The 21,252-nt window shown below is 48.0% G+C and overlaps 1 protein-coding gene across 1 annotated transcript in view; it reads left to right on the top strand.

Moving 5' to 3' along the window:
* MYO18B (myosin XVIIIB) overlaps window positions 1-21,252 on the top strand; it is a 327,968-nt gene that overhangs the window by 101,317 nt on the left and 205,399 nt on the right. Inside the window, exons 18-21 of the mRNA XM_049865475.1 lie at window positions 8,289-8,448; window positions 10,618-10,801; window positions 11,600-11,822; window positions 16,880-16,989. Coding sequence (XP_049721432.1) covers window positions 8,289-8,448; window positions 10,618-10,801; window positions 11,600-11,822; window positions 16,880-16,989 — 677 coding nt within the window. The remainder of the gene's footprint in view (window positions 1-8,288; window positions 8,449-10,617; window positions 10,802-11,599; window positions 11,823-16,879; window positions 16,990-21,252) is intronic.

Here is a 21,252-nt window from a genome sequence, read left to right as displayed (position 1 = left end):
CAACCTAAAACAAATGTTGACCTGTGTTTTATTGACTATGCAAAGGCATTCAACTGTGTGGATCATAACAAATTTTGGATAACATTGTGAAGAATGGGAATTCCAAAACACTTAATTGTGCTCATGTGAAACCTGTAAGTAGACCAAGAGGCAGTCATTTGAACAGAACAAGGGGATACTGTACAGTTTAAAATCAGGAAATGTGTGTGTCAGGGTTATTATCCTTTCTCTGTACTTATTCAGTCTGTATGGTGAGCAAATAATTTGAGAAGCTGGACTATATGAAGAAGAACGCAGCACCAGGATTGGAGGAAAACTCATTAACAGCCTGTGATATGCAAATAACACAGCCTTGCTTGCTGCAAGTGAAGAGAACTTGAAGCACTTACTGATGAAGATCAAAGACTCTAGCCTTCAGTAGGGATTACACCTCGACATAAAGAAAACAAAAATCCTCACAGCTGGACCAATAAGCAGCATCACAATAAATGGAGAAAAGATTTTTGTTGTCCAGGATTCCATTTTACTTGGACCCACAATCAACACCCATGGAAACAGCAGTCAAGAAATCAAACGACATGTTGCATTGGGCAAATTAGCTGCAAAAGACCTCTTTAAAGTGTTGAAGAGCAAAGATGTCACTTTGAGGACTATGGCACACCTGGCCTAAGTCATAATATTTTCAATCACCTCATAGGCATGCGAAAGCTAGGCAGTGAATAAGGAAGACTGAAGAAGAATTGATGCCTTTGGATTATGGTGCCAGCGAAGAATATTGACTATTCCACGGACTGCCAGAAGAACAAACAAATCTGTCTTGGAAGAAGTACAGCCAGAATGCTCCTTGGAAGCAAGGGTGGCAAAACTTTGTGTCATGTACTTTGAACATGTTATCAAGAGGGACCGGTCCCGGAAGAATGAGCTTCTTGGATCAAGTAGACACATGAGACTATTTTGGCACCTCCTGTCTGGAGAGGAGATGAGAGGGCAGAGGGGGTTAGAAGCTGGCTGAATAGACATGAAAAGAAAGAGTGGAGGGAAAGAGTGTGCTGTCTCATTAGGGGGAGAGCAATTAGGAGTAGATAAACCAAACCAAAACCAAACCCACTGCCATCGAGTCGATTCCAACTCATATAGGACAGAGTAGAACTGCCCTATACAGTTTCCAAGGAGTGCCTGGTGGATTTGAACTGCTGACCTTTGATTAGCGGCCTTAGCTCTTAACCACTATGCTACCAGGGTTTCCCAGAAGCATATAGCAAGGTGTATATAAATTTTTGTATGAGAGACTGACTTGATTTGTAAACTTCCACTTAAAGCACAATAAAAATAAAAAAAAAAAGAGGGACCAGTCCCTGAGAAAGGACATCATGCTTGATAAGGTAGAGGGTCGGCAAAAAAAGAGGAAGACTCTTGACAAGATGGATTGACACAGTGTCTACAACAATGGGCTCAAACATAACAAAGTTCGTGAGGATGACACAGGACTGGCAGCGTTTCATGCTGTTGTACATAGAGTTGCTATGCATTGGAACCAACTCAATGACATGTAACAACACCAACATGGCAGGGTCCCTGAGTGGGGCAGATGGTTTGCACTGGAACTACTAACCTAAAGTTCAGCAGTTCAAACTCACCCAGTGGTGCTGCGGAAGAAAGATATGGTAATCTGCTTCCTTTAAGATGTCAGCCAAGAAAACTCTATGGCGCAGTTCTGCTCTGTAACACATGAGTGGGAGCCGACTTGATGGCAACTGGTTGCTTTTTTTTTTTTGTAATATATGGCAGTACGGTGCTAAGCCGTAGAATACATCAATGAACAAAACAAATACCTCCACCTCCATGGGGCAGACATTCTAGCCGGAGAGATAATAAGGCAAACACATCTATAAGAAGGAGATTAAGCAATGATTCTGGTTGAGGTTACTAATGGCGTGAATGGCAGAGAAGAGCCCATGGACTGAGCCCTGGGACACTCCAATGTCAAGAGGTCAGAGATAACTACTAGAAAGGAGGCTGAGGAGGAGTGGCCAAGGGGGTAGGAGGGAAACCAGGAGAATGTGGCACCCTGGGAGGAGGGAGAGGTGGACCACGCTAAGTGCTGTTGAGAGGTCAAGTAGGTGTGGGCTGAGGAGTAGCAGTTGATTTGGCCACATGGAGGTCATTGGTGACCTAGACAAGTGCAATCTTGGCAAAGCCTTCAGGGTGAATGTCCAACTGGAGTGGTTTATGAGAAATTTGGAGAAGAGTCAGGGAAACAAGTCCAGGCAGCTCAGAGGGCTACCATCCACTGAGCTGGCATCAGCAGAAGCTTCCATCCCACGGTGATAGCCACTGCCTCCGTCTGGGGCATTCATGGTGGGTTCTTGTGCTCATGTCAGGACAAGGTTTTCTAAGCAGCAGCATCTGATGGCTCCATGGCTGTCCTTGGAGCGAGCTCAGAGTGTTAATACCCAAATTACTCCCAGAAAGGTGGGCTATGCAACTGATTCCCCAGGGCTGGCTTCTCTGTCAAGCATAGGAGGCACAGAGCCTGAGACCTGCGGTACTTTTAGGGCCCTACGAAAATGTTTTAATGTCTGTTAAAATCAGAAGGAAAAAAAAATGAACTTTTAGGTGGAATAAAATATTTTAGTATGTTCATATTGGTTAAGTGCTACGGCTGCTAACCCAAGGGTCGGCAGTTCGGATCCGCCAGGCGCTCCTTGGAAACTCTATGGGGCAGTTCTGCTCTGTCCTATAGGGTCGCTATGAGTCGGAATCGACTCTACGGCACTGGGTTTGGTTTGGTTTTCGTTTATATTTATATAGTATATATTTGTATGTTGTTGTTAGGTGCTGTTGAGTTGGTTCCGACTCCTAGTGACCCTGTGTACAACAGAATGAAACACCGCTCGGTCCTTCACCATCTTCGTGATCATTGCTATGTTTGAGCCCATTGTTGCAGCCACTGTGTGTATATAAAAAAAAAAAAAAAACCCACTGCCATCGAGTCGATTCCGACTCATAGTGACCCTATAGGAGAGAGTAGAACTGCCCCATAGAGTTTCCAAGGAGCACTTGGCAGATTTGAACTGCAGACCTCTTGGTTAGCAGCTGTAGCACTTAACCACTATGCCACCAGGGTATAAATAAAAATATATATATATATATATAGTATATAATAATTAGGTGGCACAAACAGTTAAGCATTCAACTACTAGCTGAAAGGTTGGTGGTTCGAACTCACCCAGAGTTGCTTCAGAGGACAAGCCTAGTGATCAACTTCCAAAAGTTCACAGCTTTGAAAACTCTATGAAGCACAGTTCTACTCTGCGCACATGGGGTTGCCATAAGTTGTAATCAACTTGGTGGCAACTAAAAAAAATAATGACAACATGTATTAATAGTAATTTATTCATCTTTATACTAATGCAGTTATAAAAGATATTATATGTATATGTTTATGTATGTGCATACATACACGTGGAGTCCCTGATGGCACAAATGGTTAAGAGCTTGAGTGCTAACCACAAAGTTGGCAGTCTGGACCCACCCAGAGGTTACTCAGAAGAAAGGCCTGGCAATCTGCCTCCAAAAGGTCACAGCCTTGAAAACCCTATGGAGCACAGTTGTACTCTGACACACATGGGGTTGCCATGAGTCAGAATCTACTGGATGGCAACCGATTTGGTTTGGTATATGTGTATGTTGTGTGTGTGTATGTGTGTGTGTGTATCTCCTAAGGCATAAGTGCCTAGGGCCCAGCAAAGTCATAATATAGCCTTAAGGGGGTCCTGGAGCTCAACTTGACCCTGACAATGACTTAGCCCCTTTACCTTCTGGTGAAAGGGGATGCAAGGGGCAAAGGAAACTGCCATTTGTGGAGCCCTCAGTGCAAGCCATATACTCACGTGAATGCTCACCCAGCTTCACTACACTCCCTTCACAGAGAGGTAGCTGAGCCCTTGGAGAGACCAGGTGGCTTCCTATGGCCTTGTAGATGCTGAGATCAGAGCTGGCACTGAACCTGAGGAGCCTCACCCCATAGACTGAGCAGATTGGTGAGCTTTCTCCAGATTGTGAAAGTGGATCATACTCACACATTGGACAGGCTCAAGAATGGGATGGGGGTGGTGGAGGAGCCTCACCCAGATCCAGAGCAAGCCAGAAGGTAGAGCTATTATTTAAAAAAAAAAAAATATCCCAGGCTTTGGGCCACAGAGACCCGGGCTGGATCCCCACTCCACTACTTAACTGCAACATGCGTGACTTCCGGGAATTTGCCTCCCCTCTCTGTGAAATGCTGATAGTGTTAAAACTTACCTCAGAGGGCTGGTGTGAGGCGGACAACCTACCATGTGTGGAGAAACATTCACACACATCCACCTTTTTCAGCTCTCAGCTTCAGGGTCATCTCCTCAGAGACCTTCCCAGATGCCTGTCTGCAGCTTCCCCTCAGCAACCACGCTGTTCTGTCACAACTGTTTGTTTCTTTCAGGGCCCTTTCCAGAATCTGTAATCTTTTGGTTGCTTATTTGTTCTACCCGCTTGTTCTCAGTCTCCCCAACTGTCCTGTGAGCTCCATGAGGGCGTGATGCACCTCTCTGTCTTGTCCACTCTGTCTCCTCAGAGCCTGGAACATGGCAGCCCTCTGTGGGTGTCCGCCATGTTGCCTTCTCCTCCTCTCTCACTCATCCACAATGCTGCCTTTCCCTCTCCTCATTCATGCTGTGTCATCCGCCATGGTGCCCTCCCCTCTCCTCACCCATCCACCATGGTGCATTCCCCTCTCCTTGCTCACTCATCTGTGATGTTGCCTTCCCCTCTTCTTGCTTACTCATTCCAGTTGTACCATCTCTTGGTTGCTCCTCAAACACATCAAGCATCTTCTCAGCCCAAGGCTTTGTATTGGTGGCTCCTTTGGCCTGGAACTTTCCTCCACATTTCAGAAGGACTCACTCTCTCACTTCCTTCAGGTCTAGCAGGGCCTCCCCTGACCACCTTCTATAAAATAATGACCCTACCCCATGGTACTCCTGTCTCCCTGCCTGCTTTCCTTACCTCCATTGCAATGGTCACACTTGGACATCACACTCTGCCACTGCCCACCTCCCCTCCTGGAATGAACATCAGCTTCAGAAGGTCTAGAGCTGGTCTGCTCACCTCTGTTTACCCAGAAGCTCACACAAAATGGGTACAGCCAGGTGTGCAACGAATCCTTGTTACAGAACAGATGGATCGGTGAAACCTCAACTCTCCAGAATGGAGTGAAAGAGAATTCTCAGAGGCAATGCTTTCAGGGCCCCGATTTTGAAGCAAAAGAGACAAAGCTAGGGGTCAGAAGCAGAAGGCCTCTTGTAGGGAGTGGCTGGCACAGAAGATTTCACTTCATGTGTCGTCCCTTTCCTTTTCCCTTGAGGCTGATACTGCCAGCCCCAGACACCCCAGGCAGGGTGCTGTAAGGTCTTCAATTACCAGGGAAGAGAGAGTCTACTACCTCCATTGTCCTGGACTGATGGAGACGGTTACATTAACTCAGGTGTTAGGTTAAAAAAAAAAAAAATCTTTTGCCTCTAGGATATTCTGATTAGTTCTGACTTAATGAGAACATTCAATCAACCACAACATTTGTGACATTTTGGCTAATTTATAATCCCTTACCTAAGGTACATTTGCTGAGTGTCCCCACTGTGGGCTAGCAGGACCAGCCCTCACGGAGCTCAGGAGACCCAGGGTGGTACATGCCAGGGCTGAGAGAGCTCAGAGAACCCCCTACCCACTCAGTCCAGGGGGTCAGGCTCCTGGAGGAGGGGATGAAGGCTGAAGCCACAAAAGAGAGATACTGGGTGAGGCTCCATCTCACAGGAGATTCCATGGGACTCCCCAAAGTGAAAAGTTCCCTGTGAAAAGCTTTGATGAGCAAAATTATTGTGTGAAAACCACTTCTGGGAGACAAGAGTGAGTAAGGGAATAAGCAGGTATGTAACCTGGGAGGTGTTGTACAGACCAGTTCCTGAAAAACGTGGCACCTCCACGTGCCAGCACCTGCACCGTGCTGGACAGAGCCAGGCTTGGTGGCAACAGAACCAGGACCTCATCCTGGCTCTGCCCTGAATTGCTCTGAGCATTTAGCCAAGTCAGTTTGTCTCTCTGAACCTCAAATATCACCTTCTAGGAGCTAGTCCAGTGGTGCTCATGTCCAAGATCAGTGTGAGGACTGAAGAACATCCCACGTGTTAGTGTGCCCAGTGAGAGTACCAGGCACCTGGCAAACATTAATGTCCTTTCTCCTCTCTTGCCTTGGTCCCTTCCTTCTCTTTAAATTCCACTGGAATCCTCATTCAGAGCCCAGCCCTGTGATAGCTGCTGGGTATAATGATGAATTAACACAGTGCCTGCCCTCAAGTGGCTTCCAGTCCATTGGAGGGAGCCAGGTATGTCAGCAGATACCTGCAGCACTGTGGGGCTAGTAGTGAATATGTGCACCAGAGCCTGGTGTGTACTTTGTCACTGCGCTTCCCACGGGATACTTTCTCTCCCATTAAAATGCGACTGCCTTGAGGACAGGGACTTCACAGCTCTGAGGGCTCAAAGGAAGCTCTGGATGGAACAGCACTTTACTTAACCAGAAGCATCCTTTGCTAGTAACTGCAATTATCTAGAACACAGAGGAGAGCCAAGAAGTGAGGACAAAGACAAACAGATGGCAGAATCCATATGATTTACTCCTCAGAAAGCCTGCAGAGTCTCAGACCGTGGTAATTTTGCACAGACGTTCAAGAAATGCAGGTGGACACTTCCTAGCTCACTGCAGTTAAAAAAAAATCAAACCCATTGCTGTCGAGTTGATTCCAACTCAGAGCGACCCTATAGGGCAAAGTAGAACTGCCCCATAGGGTTTCCTAGGAGTAGCTGGTGGATTTGAATTGCTGGCCTTTGGGTTAGCAGCCAAACACTTAACCACTGCACCACCAGGGCCCATCACTGCAGTTTAGAGGTGGCAAATTAGGTTTTAGGTAAAGGATTCAAGGCCCTAATACATGCAGGGACATTGACAATAGCAGCCGGGGGAAACATGGAAACATCACTAAGGACAGATCATACCACTAAGAAGAGAGACAGGAACCAAAACAATACGGCTGTTGTTGTTGTTAAGTGCTGTCGAGCCAACTGTGACTCATAGCGACCCCATGTGACAGAGTAAAACTGCCCCATAGGATTTCCTAGGCTGTAATCTTTTTTTTTTTTTTAATTTTTATTGTGCTTTAAGTGAAAGTTTACAAATCGTCAGACTCTCATACAAAAATTTATAAATACCTTGGTATGTACTCCTAACTGCCCTCCCCCAAAGAGACAGCACACCCCTTCCTTCTATTTCTTTTTGTGTCCATTTGGCCAGCTTCTGACCCTCTCTACCCTCTCATCTCCCCTTCAGATGGGAGATTCCAACATAGTCTCATGTGTCTACTTGATCCAAGAAGCTCATTCTTCACCAGTATGATTGTCTATCCCATAGTCTAGTCCAATCTCTGTCTGAAGGGTTAGCTTTAGGAATGGTTCCTGTCTTGGGCTAACAGAAGGTCTGGGGACCATGACCTCTGTGGTCATTCTAGCCTGAGTCAGAGCATTAAGTCTGGTCTTTTTACGAGAATTTGGGGTCTGCATCCCACTGCTCTCCTGCTCCCTCAGGGGTTCTCTGTTGTGTTCCCTGTCAGGGCAGTCATCGGTTGTAGACGGGCACCATCTAGTTCTTCTGGTCTCAGGCTGATGTAGTCTCTGGTTTATGTGGCTCTTTCTGTCTCTTGGGCTCATAATTACCCTGTCTTTGGTGTTCTTCATTCTCTTTTGCTCCAGGTGGGTTGAGACCAATTGATGCATCTTAGAAGTCTGCTTGCTAGTGTTTAAGACCCCAAACGCCTAGGCGGTAATCTTTACAGTAGCTAATTGTCGGGTCTTTTCTTCTAAGGAATGGCTGGTGGGTTTGAACTGCTGACAACAACAACAAAATAAATAAACTTTAAAAAAGAGAAGGAGACAAGAGGTATTAAGATAAAAAAACTTAGACACACACACACACGCATTCACTAATGGTATCCAGGCACCATCCAGTTCTTCTGGTCTCATGGCAAAGGAGACAGTTGTTCATGGAGGCAATCAGCCACACATTCCCTTTCCTCCTCCTATTCCTGACTCTCCCTCTTCTGCTGCTGCTCCAGGTGGACCAAAAAAGAATGTTCTTAGTGATGCGGGTTGTCTTAGAGTATCCCCCCAGGCCTTGACACTCTTGTTGCTGTGCCCCCTTTCAGAGTCCTCTGCCCTGCGCGCTTGTGAGCAGCCTCTCCAGTGTGAGATTTTCCACCAGCTGGGACAGGACCCTGTGCGCTACGACCTCACCGGCTGGATCCACAGGGCCAAGCCCAACCTTTCAGCCCTGGACGCCCCCCAAGTCCTACATCAGTCAAAAAGGTGAGCCGGGCCAGGGCTGCGGACGGGAGGGGGCACTCGAGCCACTGTGGTTTCCTCTCCACTGAGGCCCTCTCCCCACTGGACCTGCACAGTCACAGCAAGTCAGTGAGGGCCGGCCCGGGAATGCCATCTCTCCGTAATGAAACAAAAAACCGTAACTCCAATTGTGCGATGAAAAACCTCCCTGGGGCTGGAGTGAATGCAGAGGAGCAAGGCTGGCCTTCTGGAGGGGTGGAACAACAGCTAAAATGCTGCAACTCCGCCTTTTAGGGTTTTGCCTTTCATTAAGTCTGAGAGATGATATGGCTGAAATAACTTTTATGGACACTGGAGAACTAGGGGGTCATAAAACTGAAATGAAGTTTTGTAGCATTAAAAAAAGCTCGTCCGGCTCCCTGGCTGCTCGTCCCCAATGCGCTGGCAGAAGGCCGACGGCCATCCCTGGTTTTGGTTTAGAGAAATGTTGAAAAGTGCTAGCCTTGGGTGTGTGTGTGTGTGCTCGCACACACGGGAAAAAAAACAGCCCTCCCAAGTTCAGTGCTGGACTCCTGCAGGGGCAGGGCATGGGGACAAGAAGAGAAGTGGACACCACCAGGGAGGAGCTAGGGGCATGAGGGTGGAAAGGGAGCAGCATTACTGACCACTCTCCATGTGCCCAATATGGCCGGCATCTAATTGTCATTGTCTTGCAGCTCCAGAAACTGCCGTTTCTGCCTGCAAGGCATACATACCTACAGGAAACATATTTAGCACCGACTATGACTTCTTTTTTTTTTTTTTATGACTAGACCTATTCTCAGGATGTTGTTGTTTGTTGTCGCTGAGTTGACTCTGTCTCGTGGTGACCTTATGTAAAACAGAACAAAACACTGTCTGGTCCTGCACCATCATCACAATCTTTGGTTGCTTGAATTCATTGTTGCAGCCACTGTGTATTTTGAGTGCCTTCCAACCTAGGGGGCTCATTTTCCAGCACTAATCAGACAAGCTGTGGTGTTTTCTGTCACCTCACATGCATGTGAAAGCTGGACAATGAATAAGGAACACTGAAGAAGGGTTGATGCATTTGAATTATGGTGTTGGTGAAGAATATTGAGTATACCATGGACTGCCAGAAGAATGAACAAGTCTGTCCTGGAGGGAGTAAAGGCAGTATGTTCCTTAGAAGCAAAGGTGGCGAGACTTCATCTCATGTACTTTGGACATGTTATCAGGAAGGACCAGTCTCTAGAAAGGACATCATGCTTGGTAAATAGGGGGTCAGTGAAAAAGAGGAAGACCTTCAACAAGATGGACTGACACAGTGCCTGCAACAATAGGCTCAAACATGGGAATGATTGTGCGGATGGCACAGGATCAGGCAATGTCTCATTCTGTTGTATATAGGGTCGCTGTGAGTCGGGACCAACTCCACAGCACCTAACAAGAACAACAACATATCAGACAACATTCTGTTGTGATCCACAGGGTTTTCATCAGCTAATTTCAGAAGCAGATTCCCAGACTTTTCTTCCTAGCCTGTCTTAGTCTGGAAACCTGTTGCCATCGAGTTGATTCTGACTCATAGCGACCCTATAGGACAGAGTAGAACTGCCCCATACAGTTTCCAAAGAGCACCTGGTGGATTCAAACTGCTGACCTTTTGGTTAGCAGCTGTAACACTTAACCACTATGCCACCAGGGTTGGTCTGGAAGCTCTGCTGAAACCTGTCCACTATGGGTGACCCCGCTGGTATTTGAAATACTGGTGGCATTGCTTCCAGCATCAGAGTAGCACACAAGCCACCACGGCACAGGTGGTAGGTTCCAAGGATAGCAAAGATGATTTTACCTGCTAAGAAAGTGCAGTCTCAGTGGGATTGCTGCAGGTGTATAAAGGACAAGCGTACCCAGTGGCGAGAGAGACTCTGTAAGGATCAGGGAGGGAGAAAGGGGTCATCTGCTGGTGGAGGAGAGGCACTGGATGGAGGAACGGGCATTGTCCTGAAGTAAAGACGCATCTTGCAGAGAAGACTGTGAATAAGGGGTAGCTGCTGCGACATGTGAGTTGAGGGAAGGGTGCAGGAAGCAGATTGGCAGGAAGCAGGTTGGCCCATTCCCTTCGCCCTCACCTGGAAAGAAGCCTTCCTTCCAGCCCCCTAGAGCCCTCTCTCTTTCCCCTCCTGCCAGAGAGGAGCTACAGAGCCTGTTCCAGACCCGGGCCAAGCTGCCCCCCATCTGCCAGGCTGTGGCAGGCCTGGAGGGCACCTCCCAGCAGGCCTTACAGCGGATCTGCGCCATGAGGAAGACGTTTGCCAGCAGCTTGGCTGCAGTGAAGAGAAAGGCTGTGTGCACCCAGATCAAGCTGCAGATGGTGAGCGGGAGTCCCTTCCTCTCGGGGATGTGTTATTTACTGTGTCCTCTCTAACCTTCCCAGCAACCTCCGGGGGAGCAGGGGCAAGCATCACTCCATGCTCCACAGAGGAGCAAACTGAGGCTCGGAGGAGCAAAGACACTTGGCCAAGGTCACGCAGCTGGGAAGTGATGTGTTCCAAGGCCGAGGCTACTTGGCAATGGGAGGCTACAGGGAGTTCCCTGAAGCCATGATTATCCCCTTGAGGAAGGTGGCAAATGTCACAACCAGGCCAGCCCACCTGCCGTTCTCATCTACAAGTGCACATTTTCACCATTAGGCCTCCTTGGAGGGAGGCATCAGGACCAGCACTGGCTATGAATCTGTTACGTAGACCGGAACACGTGGATCCCGTAATCAATGAGATGCTGCAATTTGTCCATGGTCAGACTGGGCTCAGAAGGGCTGGACGTGGAAGTGTTCACTTTTGAAAAAAAAGTGGCAGCATCTTATAGTGGAAAATACCTCATCTCAGATTCAGTACTGGTACCAGCCCTTCAGCTAGTGGCCTAAGTAACCTGGGGCCAGCCGCTTCCTCTCTGTATGCCTCAGTTTCCCCATCCGTTACAACAAATGCTATTATCAAGCCCCCTTATTTCCCATGAATACAAAGCAGGCCATAGGTGGGAGGTAGTCGGTGTAGGACATAGGGACCCCCAGTGATGCCCAGGCAGCACTGAATATATGCCTGGGGATTGTCCGGACCCTGTCTGTCTCCCCCTAAGGCAGCTGGCCCTGACCCCTCTCCTCTCGTCCTAGGATGCACTGACCAGCCTGATCAGACGGTCTCAGTTACATTTCATCCACTGCCTGGTGCCCAACCCAGTGGTGGAAAGCAGGGGCAGGCAGGGGTCTCTGACTCCACCCCATCTTGGGGTAGACAAGCCCAGAGCTGGTGGGCCCCAGGCCCCAGACATCCCAGCACTGAGGGTCCAGCTCGCGGGGTTCCATATCCTGGAGGCACTTCGTCTGCACAGGACAGGTAAGGGCAGTGGGGAACAGAGCACCTGTCTCCACTCCTGGGCTCTGCCCACCTCCCAGGGGCAGGAACACCAACTCTGTACCATGAGCTTTCCAGGCAGCACATCCTATTTCCTCTTCCCAGCAGCCCTGCAAGGGAAATGCAATTGTAGCATTTTACAAATAAGAAAACTGAAGCTCAGAGAAGTGAAAGGACTTGCTCAAGGTCATACAGCTGAGACAAGGCAGAGCCTGAATTTAGACCCAGCTCTCTTTGGCTCCAAAGCCCATATTATTTCCTGAGGTTAATTGTATACTCTTGGAAGGCTAGGGCTGTGTCTTATTCATCTTCCTTTCAACACAAATGTCTAAAGCCCATCTAGTTTAGGATACCCATTGCCATGGAGTCTATTCCAACCCTTGGAGACCCCATATGTTACAGAGTAGAACTGCTCCATAGGGTTTTCTTGGCTGTAATCTTTTACAGGAAGCAGATCATCAGGACTTTTTTCCGTGGTGCCGCTGGGTGGGTTTGAACTGCCCACCTTTAGGTTAATAGTTGAGCGTAAAACATTTGTACCACCCAAGGACCTGCCTTGGGGTAGAGAGTGGAATTTCCTGAATGAGACCAAAATGTTGGTCTTCAAGATGCCCACAGTGTGGTCTGGGAGATCAATGTGGAAACATGATAATATGATGTGACAAGTGTATACATCACTCAGGGATGCAGGAGGTACCTGGATACTTAGAGGAAGGAGCTCCATACTCACTGGGGAAATTGGGCAAACCTCCTAGAGGAGGCAGGATCTTTACTGGGTCTTGAAACGTAAGAAGCAGCTCACTTCTGGGAGGTAGGGGGAGAGGGAACACTAGTCAGAGGGATCCACACATGCAGAGGCAGGGAGAGAGACATCAGGAGCCTGGCGTTGTCAGAGAATGAGGTTCAAAGAGAGTGGGGCATTGTGGGAGATAAGGCAGGAGGATCCACCAGGGAGGGCTGTGAATGCTGCCTTTGGGAGTTTGGCTTTCCCCTGGCTCAGCTGGGGAGATGATGGAGTGGCAGGGAGATGAAACCCAAAGTACCAGTTGCCGTCAAGTCAATTCAGACTCATGGCGACTCCATGCGTGTCAGAGTAGAACTGTGCTGCACAGGGTTGTCAATGGCTGATTTTTCAGCGGTAGATCACCAGGCCTTTCTTCTGAGGTGCCTTTGTATAAATTCAAACCTCCAGCCTTTTGGTTAGCAGCTGAACACTTCACTGTTTGTGCTACCTAGGGACTCCTTTGTCAGGGGGATAAAGGAGTTTTAACCAATGGAATGACGTCTTCAGGTCTGCATTTTAGAAAGGAAGCGTGCACCTGAGGTTTGCACCGTTAGCTGGTCTGACGAGTTGGGCCTGATCTTAATCCTTCCCGTTCTTTTCTGCCACTCATTCCCTGGCGACTGCCACATCGATCAGGCACAGCCATTCTCTCTGCAGAGGGTGGGGTGCTGCATTGGCGGGGCATCTCAGGTGGGCACCCCCTTGTTTCATGTCTCTGCAGTGACTGGCGCCCCAGCCTGTGGTCACTGCCCCATCTCCTCCCATCGCATTAACAATGGAACCCTGGGCATGAGGTATTTGACACGGAGGCTGGGAGCAGCTGGAAGCCAAGATGCGACCTTCTCTCCCCTGAGAATCTCATTGATTTTCCCTCCTGCCTGTACAGCTACAGGCGGAGGGAGACAGATAATGTCACAGCGGTGGCTTAGTCCCCCAGCCAATCGATTCTGGCTGGCTGGCAGGAAGTGCTGGGCCTTTGCAGGTGCCCTGGAGCACTCTTGGACTGTTAGAGCCACCATGTGCCTGCGCAGGTCAGAGGATCCCCTTGCTAGGGTCTCCTGTCCTAACTGCTGCATCAGCCCCTCCATTCTAAGCACAGCCCCGCCTGGCCAGGACCACTTTCCCAACTAAGTGAAGGGCTGATGTCTCCAAAGTAGAATTTGCCCATTCTGCCTCACAGGCCTGGCTTATTTTCTGTTTTTCCTGCTCCAAGTCTTTTCTGTCTGTCTTACACAAGATATTTACATATACACATAAATACATACACATGCATCTTAGTTATGTAGTGCTGCTATAACAGAAATACCGCAAGTAGGTGGCTTTAACAAACTGACGTTTATTTTCTCACAATCTAGGAGGCTAGAAGTACAAAATCAGGGTGTCAGCCCTAGGGAAAGGCTTTCTCTCTCTGTCAGCTCTGGAGGAAGGTTCTTGTTGTTAATCTTCTCTTGGTCTAGAAGCTTCTCCATACAGGAATCCTGGGCCCAAAAGACACACTCTACTCCTGGTGCTGCTTTCTTGGTGGGATGAGGTCCCTATGTCTCTCTGCTTGCTTCTCTCTTTTATATCTCAAAAGAGATTGATTTAAAACACCACCTAATCTTGTAGACTGAGTCCTGCCTCATTAACATAACTACCATTAATCCTGCCTCATTAACATCATAGAGGTAGGATTTACAACACATAGGAAAATCACATCAGATCACAGAACGGTGGACAATCACACAATACTGTGAATCATGGCCTAGCCAAGTTGACAACCATTTTTGGGGGACATAATTCAATCCATAACATTATGTATTAAATATTTATGATTTTAAATACATGCACATATAATGTGTGTGTATGTGTATACTATACGGAGTGCTGGTGGCACAATCGTTAAGCACTCAGGTGCTAACTGAAAGTTTGGCAGTTCAAATCCACTTAATGGCTGGGCGGGAAAAGGACCTGGTGATCAGCTCCCATAACGATCACAGCCTAGAAAGTCCTATGGGACAGCTCTGCTCTGTCACACGGGGTTGCTATGAGTTGAAAATCAGCTTGGCACACAACAATAACATACATAACACCAGACACACATAATACATACACATGCTAGGCACTGTGTAGTTACATGTCCTGAATGAGATTGTTCTCATCATGCCCTTAGCAGCCTGCCTGGTGAATGGTAAGGGCTCATTGAACCTTGCCTGTCACAGACGCTGGTGGTCACAGCTCAGACTCTGGAGTGACATGGCCTGGGTTTGACTCCAGCCTCCACCTCTTACCAGCTGTGCGGCCCCAGGCAAGCCCCTAGATTGTGCCCCCTTTCTCCTATAATAGCTCAGACTCAGAGAGTCGCTGAAAGGTTTGGATAAGTCAATAAGGTGATAATGCTTAGAAGGATATCTGGACACAGAAAAGCTCTGAATACACATTAGCTGCCTTTACTATAATCATCATCATGTCTAGTCTTCCTCTTTGTGACTGTGTGAGGATAAATCTTGTTATTCTCACTTGACATGTGAAGAAACTGAATCTCAAGGACATGGGGCCTTTAGTCCACGGTCGTGGGGCTCATAAACGGCAGAAATGAGACATGAACCCAGATACAAGTCTGACCCCAAAGTACAGGCTTGTAGCCTCCCAGCTCCCCTGTCATTATGCTGTCAGCATCCTTTGAACCTGGCTTGAGACCCTCCTCTTCCTCCAGGAAGGCTTCCTGGATTAGCCATATACACTCACACTCTTCCTCATGGCTTGTGCATGTGGTTTGCTGTGCACTGAAGTCTCAAAAGTGTAGTGAGATTTCACTAGACTCCTCTGCCATCCAGCCACTGAAGGGTCACTCTGAGACAACCTAGGCTATCCCATGCACCCATAACCAGGGTGAAGTTCAAACCCTGAAGCCTGCACTCGAGTTCCTTTGGGACCCAGTCCCTGCTGATCTTTGCATCCTCATCTTTGGCTCCTCTCCGTTGGATTATTGTTACCATCAGGGTTTGACTTCCTGCTGGGACAGTTCTGTATGTTACTTTGGGCTTAGTGACTTTACCTCCCTGGGCTTCAGTTTCCAGATCTGCAAAATGGGGCTAAAAAGTCCCAGAGTGTCTATAACACAAGGAAGTTGTATGCATAGTACCAAAACTCAAAAACCAAACCCACTGCTGTCAAGTCGATTCTGACTGATAGTGACCCTATAGGACAGGGTAGAACTGCCCCATAGAGTTTCCAAGGAGCGCCAGGTGGATTTGAACTGCCGACCTCTTGGTTAGCAGCTGTAGCACTTAACCACTACGCCACCAGGGTTTTCTGTATACATAGTAAGCACTCAGTATATGCTGGCTATTGCTCTGATGGTGGTACGAACCATACCTTTCCCTGCTCTGGGTCTTATCTGTGCAGCTCCTTCTGCCTGGACTGCCCTTCCATGCCACATCCTTCTAGAAAACTCTTATGGCTCCTTCAGAGGCTGGCTGTAATGATTACTTCTCTGTAGCTTTTCCAGATTCTCCTTCTTTTTCTAGTTTCTCACATACAAAGATGCAGCTGATCCTATCATACGCGTTAGACTTAACAGAGACCCTGTTGTTGTTAGCTGCCATGGTGAGTCAGCCCCCAACTCATGGCGACCCTGTGCACAATGGAATGGGACCGTTGTGATCCATAGGGCTTTCACTGGCCGATTTTTGGAAATCAATCTCCAGGCCTTTCTTCCTAGCCTGTCATAGTCTGGATGCTCTGCTGAAACCTGTTCAGCATCATAGCAACATTGCAAGTCTGCATGGAGAGACGGGTGGTGGCTATGCATGAAGTATACTGAATGGGAGTTGAACCCATGTCTCCCAGAAGGAAGAAGAGAGCTCTAAAGCTAAACCACTTAGGTACCATCTAATGCAGCATTTCCCAGGTGCAGTCTGTGGGGGTTGTAATAAGTATTAGACCAAAAAAAAAATTTTTTTTTTCTACTGTCATGGTCAAATGAGTCTGGAAAACTCTGTGTTAACAGGTTAACCAGGTGTATTCCTGTAGCAGTTCCCAGCCTTGAGTGTTGGTGCCAAAGTACACTGTGACCTTCTAAGAGAAAGAGGAGCGTGCACCTTTTTCAAACTTTCAGTGGGGCATCTTATAGGGCTTGTGCTCTGGGGCACATATTCGGGAAATGCTGATGGAATCTGGCCTCTTAAATTAGCAAATGGGGAAACTGAGGCCCTGAGAAGTAGGTCTACTCATTAGCTTCCTTGTTCCTCTCCTGTCTGCTCCCACCTCCCAGGCTATGCTGACCATATGGGCCTCACTCAGTTCCGCCGGCAGTTCCAGGCCCTGGACCCTCCACTCATGAGATCACTCATGTCAACCTCCGAGGGAACAGACGAGAGGAAGGTATGTGAAGCTGGGCACAGGTATGAGGTCTCTCTCCCCTCTGCTGGCTTCTCTCTTTTATATCTCAAAAGAGATTGACTCAAGATACAATCTAATCCTGTAGATTGTGTCCTGCCGCATTAACATAATTGCCTCTAATCCCACCTCATTAACATCATAGAGGCTAGGATTTACAACATGTAGGATAATTGCATCAGATCACAAAATGGAGGACAGCCATGCAATGCTGGGACTCACAGCTAGCCAAGTTGACAAACATTTGTGGGGGGTGGGGGGCACAACTCAATCCAAAACAGGCCCCTAGCAAGATGCAAAGCTGTCATTTCCAAAGGGTGTTCTGCTCGGCACCAGCACCCAGAGATGGTGTATGAAAAGAAGGTTCCATGGTCCAAAATGTTTGAAGGTGTTTCACATTGGGACCGTCTTAGAGAATGACGATGAACATGCCCTCTCAGGGCCTTTGCACTAGGCCTTCCCTCTGCCTGGAATATGCTTTCCCCCAGTCTTCACGGCTGGCGTCATCTTGTTATTCAGATCCCGGCTCAAGGGTTAATCTTCATCACATCACCTCATTTTAATCTTCATGTGGCACTTATCCCTATCTGAAGTTATTTAGATGCCCTATAAGTATTCTGGAGCCCTAGTAGCATAGTGGTTAAGAGCTCGGATGCTAACTAAAAGGTTGGTAGTTCAAATCCACCAGCTGCTCCTTGGAAACCCTATGAGGCAGTTCTACTCTGTCCTATAGGGTTGCTATGAGTTGGAACCAACTGGATGGCACCTAACAACAACAACATAAGTATTCTGGCTCATGGTAGGTGGTCAATAAATTTTTGTTGAATGAATGAGTGAATACTCAGACCTAACCTGTATTTCTGCCTGTGTGTCTCCTTTCTCCAATTCTACTGTAAACTCCTGGAGGACTGGAACCAGGTCTTTACTCCTAGTGCCAAACCCTGACTAAGTGTCTCTTGAGAATGGCCACAGGCTTAACCAACAACTACAGAGCTCTTTGGAATTTGCAAAGCCCCATTGCATCCTCACGACCACCTGCACAATGAGTGCTATTGCACCCCTCTTACAAGTGAGAAAATGGGGTCTTCTAGAGATGAAGTGACGTCCCTAGAGCCACACAGCCTAGCAGTCATGGAGCTGACCTCTCTTTGAAAGAGCATGGGCTCCAGGGCCCTACAAACCTGAGTTTGACTCCCAGCTAGAGCTGGGAGAACGTAAGCAAGTTACTTCGCCTTTCTGCCGCAGTGTCCTCATCTGTAAAGTGGGAACGACAATAACGCCTAATCCAATGATGTGTTTTGAGGATTACATGTAATAACGTAGTCGATGTGCTTGGCATAGAGCCTGGCACATACCAAGGGCTCCGGGTATATGTATTACTGTCATCCGCATCATCAGTGTCAACATCCACATCAGCGTCAAAACCAGCACCATCTTTCAGGTCCAGGGTGATGGCAACAAGCCACACAGACTCTATATTCACAACCATGTTGAAGCTTCATGTCCAGGTGAGTGTGCCTGAGATTGCCGGCACTGTAATCCTCAGTCAGTGAGTCACAGGCTAGAAGAATAAACAGAATCACAATTCCTAGGTCTCCTCTTGGCTCTTCTCTGCAGTGGGGATCGGGGCTCCAGCCACCTTCCAGCAGACAAGGCCTTCTGCATAGTGGCCCTCCTAACCCACTAGGTGGAGGGATATCAGATATAGTTGGGCTGGTGCAGGATGACCCCTCTCTGGGTGGTGGCTTCCTCACACTGGAAGCCATGGCACTGTGGCAGGTGTGGTGCCACTACCCACCCTATGTGCCTGTTTTCATTTGAGGTTCCTTATCCTTGCTTCCCCCAAACTTGATCACTGTTCTGAGCGTCTGGGATGGAGACATTGAAAGGGCCTTGGGCTCGTCTGCAGCTCAGAACAGTGCCAGAGTGTGCTGTGGGGGAGTTTCCTGCGGGGGCAATGGGTGCAGCATATGGGAGCATTTCTATTCTGGACGACTCAGCAGTTCTCAGCTGTAACCAAACCGAAACCACCTCCGTACACGCAGGAGGCCTCGGAAAATGGAAAATTACAAGTGGAATGGACTTGGTTGGGAGTGTTTGTCTCTTCTTATTCTTTTTCTTTATTTGCTTACAAATTTCATTTGCGGCAGCATAGAATTTCGGTAGCAATGAAAGGAAACATCGTCCTGCCTCTTATGAAAAAGCTGATAAATATTCATTTGCCAGGCAACGTGATATGCTATGAATTATACATGAGCATGTGCTCAGATGGGCAAACCATCGGTCTCTGTGTGCAAAGCAGTTAAGACCTCAGGATTTAATAAGACAAGCCTGACAGCTAGAAAAGGTCAATATTGTCATTAGACACAAGACGGCAGCAGAGGCAACTCACCGTCCGGGTGCAAAATGGGCCTCAGCGAAGTCCCCTGTGTGCCTAACACATGACACCTAAACAGAGGCTTCTTTATGCCAAGACTTTCCCAGTGAAGTACTCTGACTGGGTGGGTGCCTGCTGGATATTCTGTGTTCCAGAAATAAGAATAGCCTATGCCCTTTACCACAGATGCACAAACTTCCATCCCTATATAGCGTGTACAGCATGGAACGGTTACAAAGACTCGACCTGAGACAGCCCTGAAAAGATAGGGCCTTGCCACTCTGGGGATTATCCCTATTTTACAGCAGAAGCAGCTGAGGCCATGGCCACCCAGCCAGGAAGTGGTATTGCTGGGATTTGAACTCAGACTCTCAGATTCCTCATGCAAGGCTTTTGAATGGAATCCCTTTGAGGGTGGACAGAGTGTTCAGTTCTATACAGATGTGCTTTCTATGAATGGTATTTTTTTTTTTAATTATGACTAATTTTATCCAACTTTAAGTGAGTTCTTATGTACCAGGCCTGGTGCTAGGTGCTAGAGATACAGGGATGAACAGAACATGGTCTCCTGGGAGAGAAAGACACCCAAACAAATGATTTCCATACAGAGTGATGGTTTTGGGATGCCCCAAGAAGGGATCCTAAGACTTCTGATGTTTGCAGTGGTGGTAAGGGCGGGGCACTCAGGGACAACGCCTCAGAGAAGGTGATGCCTGAATTGAAGGACAATTTGGAGGACTTGGGTAGGAGGCAGAGTCCTGGGCATTCTCATGTTGGGTAGAACATGTGCAAAGACCCAGAGTCACAAGGAGCATAAAGGATGTCAAGTGGAAAGAAAAGGGGTTGAGGAAGTTGGCAGGGGCCAGACCGTGGGGTCCTTGTTAGCCAGGCTAGGGAGTCTGGGCTTTATCAGGTGGCCATTGATGGTTTCCTGAATGGTTTACAGCAGGGCTGTGACATGAAAGATCTCATCTCCATTACTATGACTGGCTTAAACAAAATGATGAAGGAAGTGAAGTCTGTACTGTGGTCTACGATCAGTTCCCTCTGCCTACTCTATGGTCTCTAGGGAGTGGCGACCTCATGCTGACCTCTAGCCTGCTCCCCAGGGAAACTCAGGTACATATCCTAGGTCTTTGAAATGACTTCGTCTCCCCCTCCAATCATCTTGTGTCTCATTCCTCTCTCCCCTGGTTACCCAAGCTGGGTAAGATTATGCCTTAACCTACACTAAAGTCCACCCAGGAGTGACCGTAATGGTGGAGTTTCAGGAAGCTCCACAAGGGAGCTCTTTCAGCTTACCTTGGCTACATCCCAGATTCTGGTCTCTTCCATCTCTCTCCACTGCTGAGGCGGGAGTTGCTAAGTCTCTCTGATCGATGTGAGGAAACCCTCGGCCCCGCCCTCCTCCCCTCAGAGTGCCTACAGCGTTGATTGATTTTAGCCAACAAAATCTCTGTCGCGGGGGACTTGATCTGAAGAACACAATTAAGGGCTGTCAATCCATCCTCTCAAAGGCAGCCGTCGCTTTTATTCTCTCTTAAACCCTAGTGGACACTCCTAGTTTCCTTTGAATTTATCTGAGTTCTTTTCTGCTGAGAAACTAGTGGGAGCTGTCCACTATCAGAGTGCTGAACTTATTCATTAGCCTTCTATGAGTCAGAATCGACTCGACGACATTGTTTTGTTTTGTTTTGTTTTTATGAACTCTGGTGGAAACCCTGGTGGCATAGTGGTTAAGTGCTATGGCTGCTAACCAAGAGGTTGGCAGTTTGAACCCACCAGGTGCTTTTTGAAAACTCTATGGGGCAGTTCTACTCTGTCCTATAGTGTGGCTATGAGTCGGAATCGACTCGATGTCTATGGTTCTG

Source organism: Elephas maximus, chromosome 22, assembly GCF_024166365.1.
Source record: "Elephas maximus indicus isolate mEleMax1 chromosome 22, mEleMax1 primary haplotype, whole genome shotgun sequence".
NCBI lineage: Eukaryota > Metazoa > Chordata > Mammalia > Proboscidea > Elephantidae > Elephas > Elephas maximus.
The sequence above is the reverse complement of the archived record's forward strand: the minus strand, read 5'-3'. Positions and strand labels throughout refer to the sequence as shown.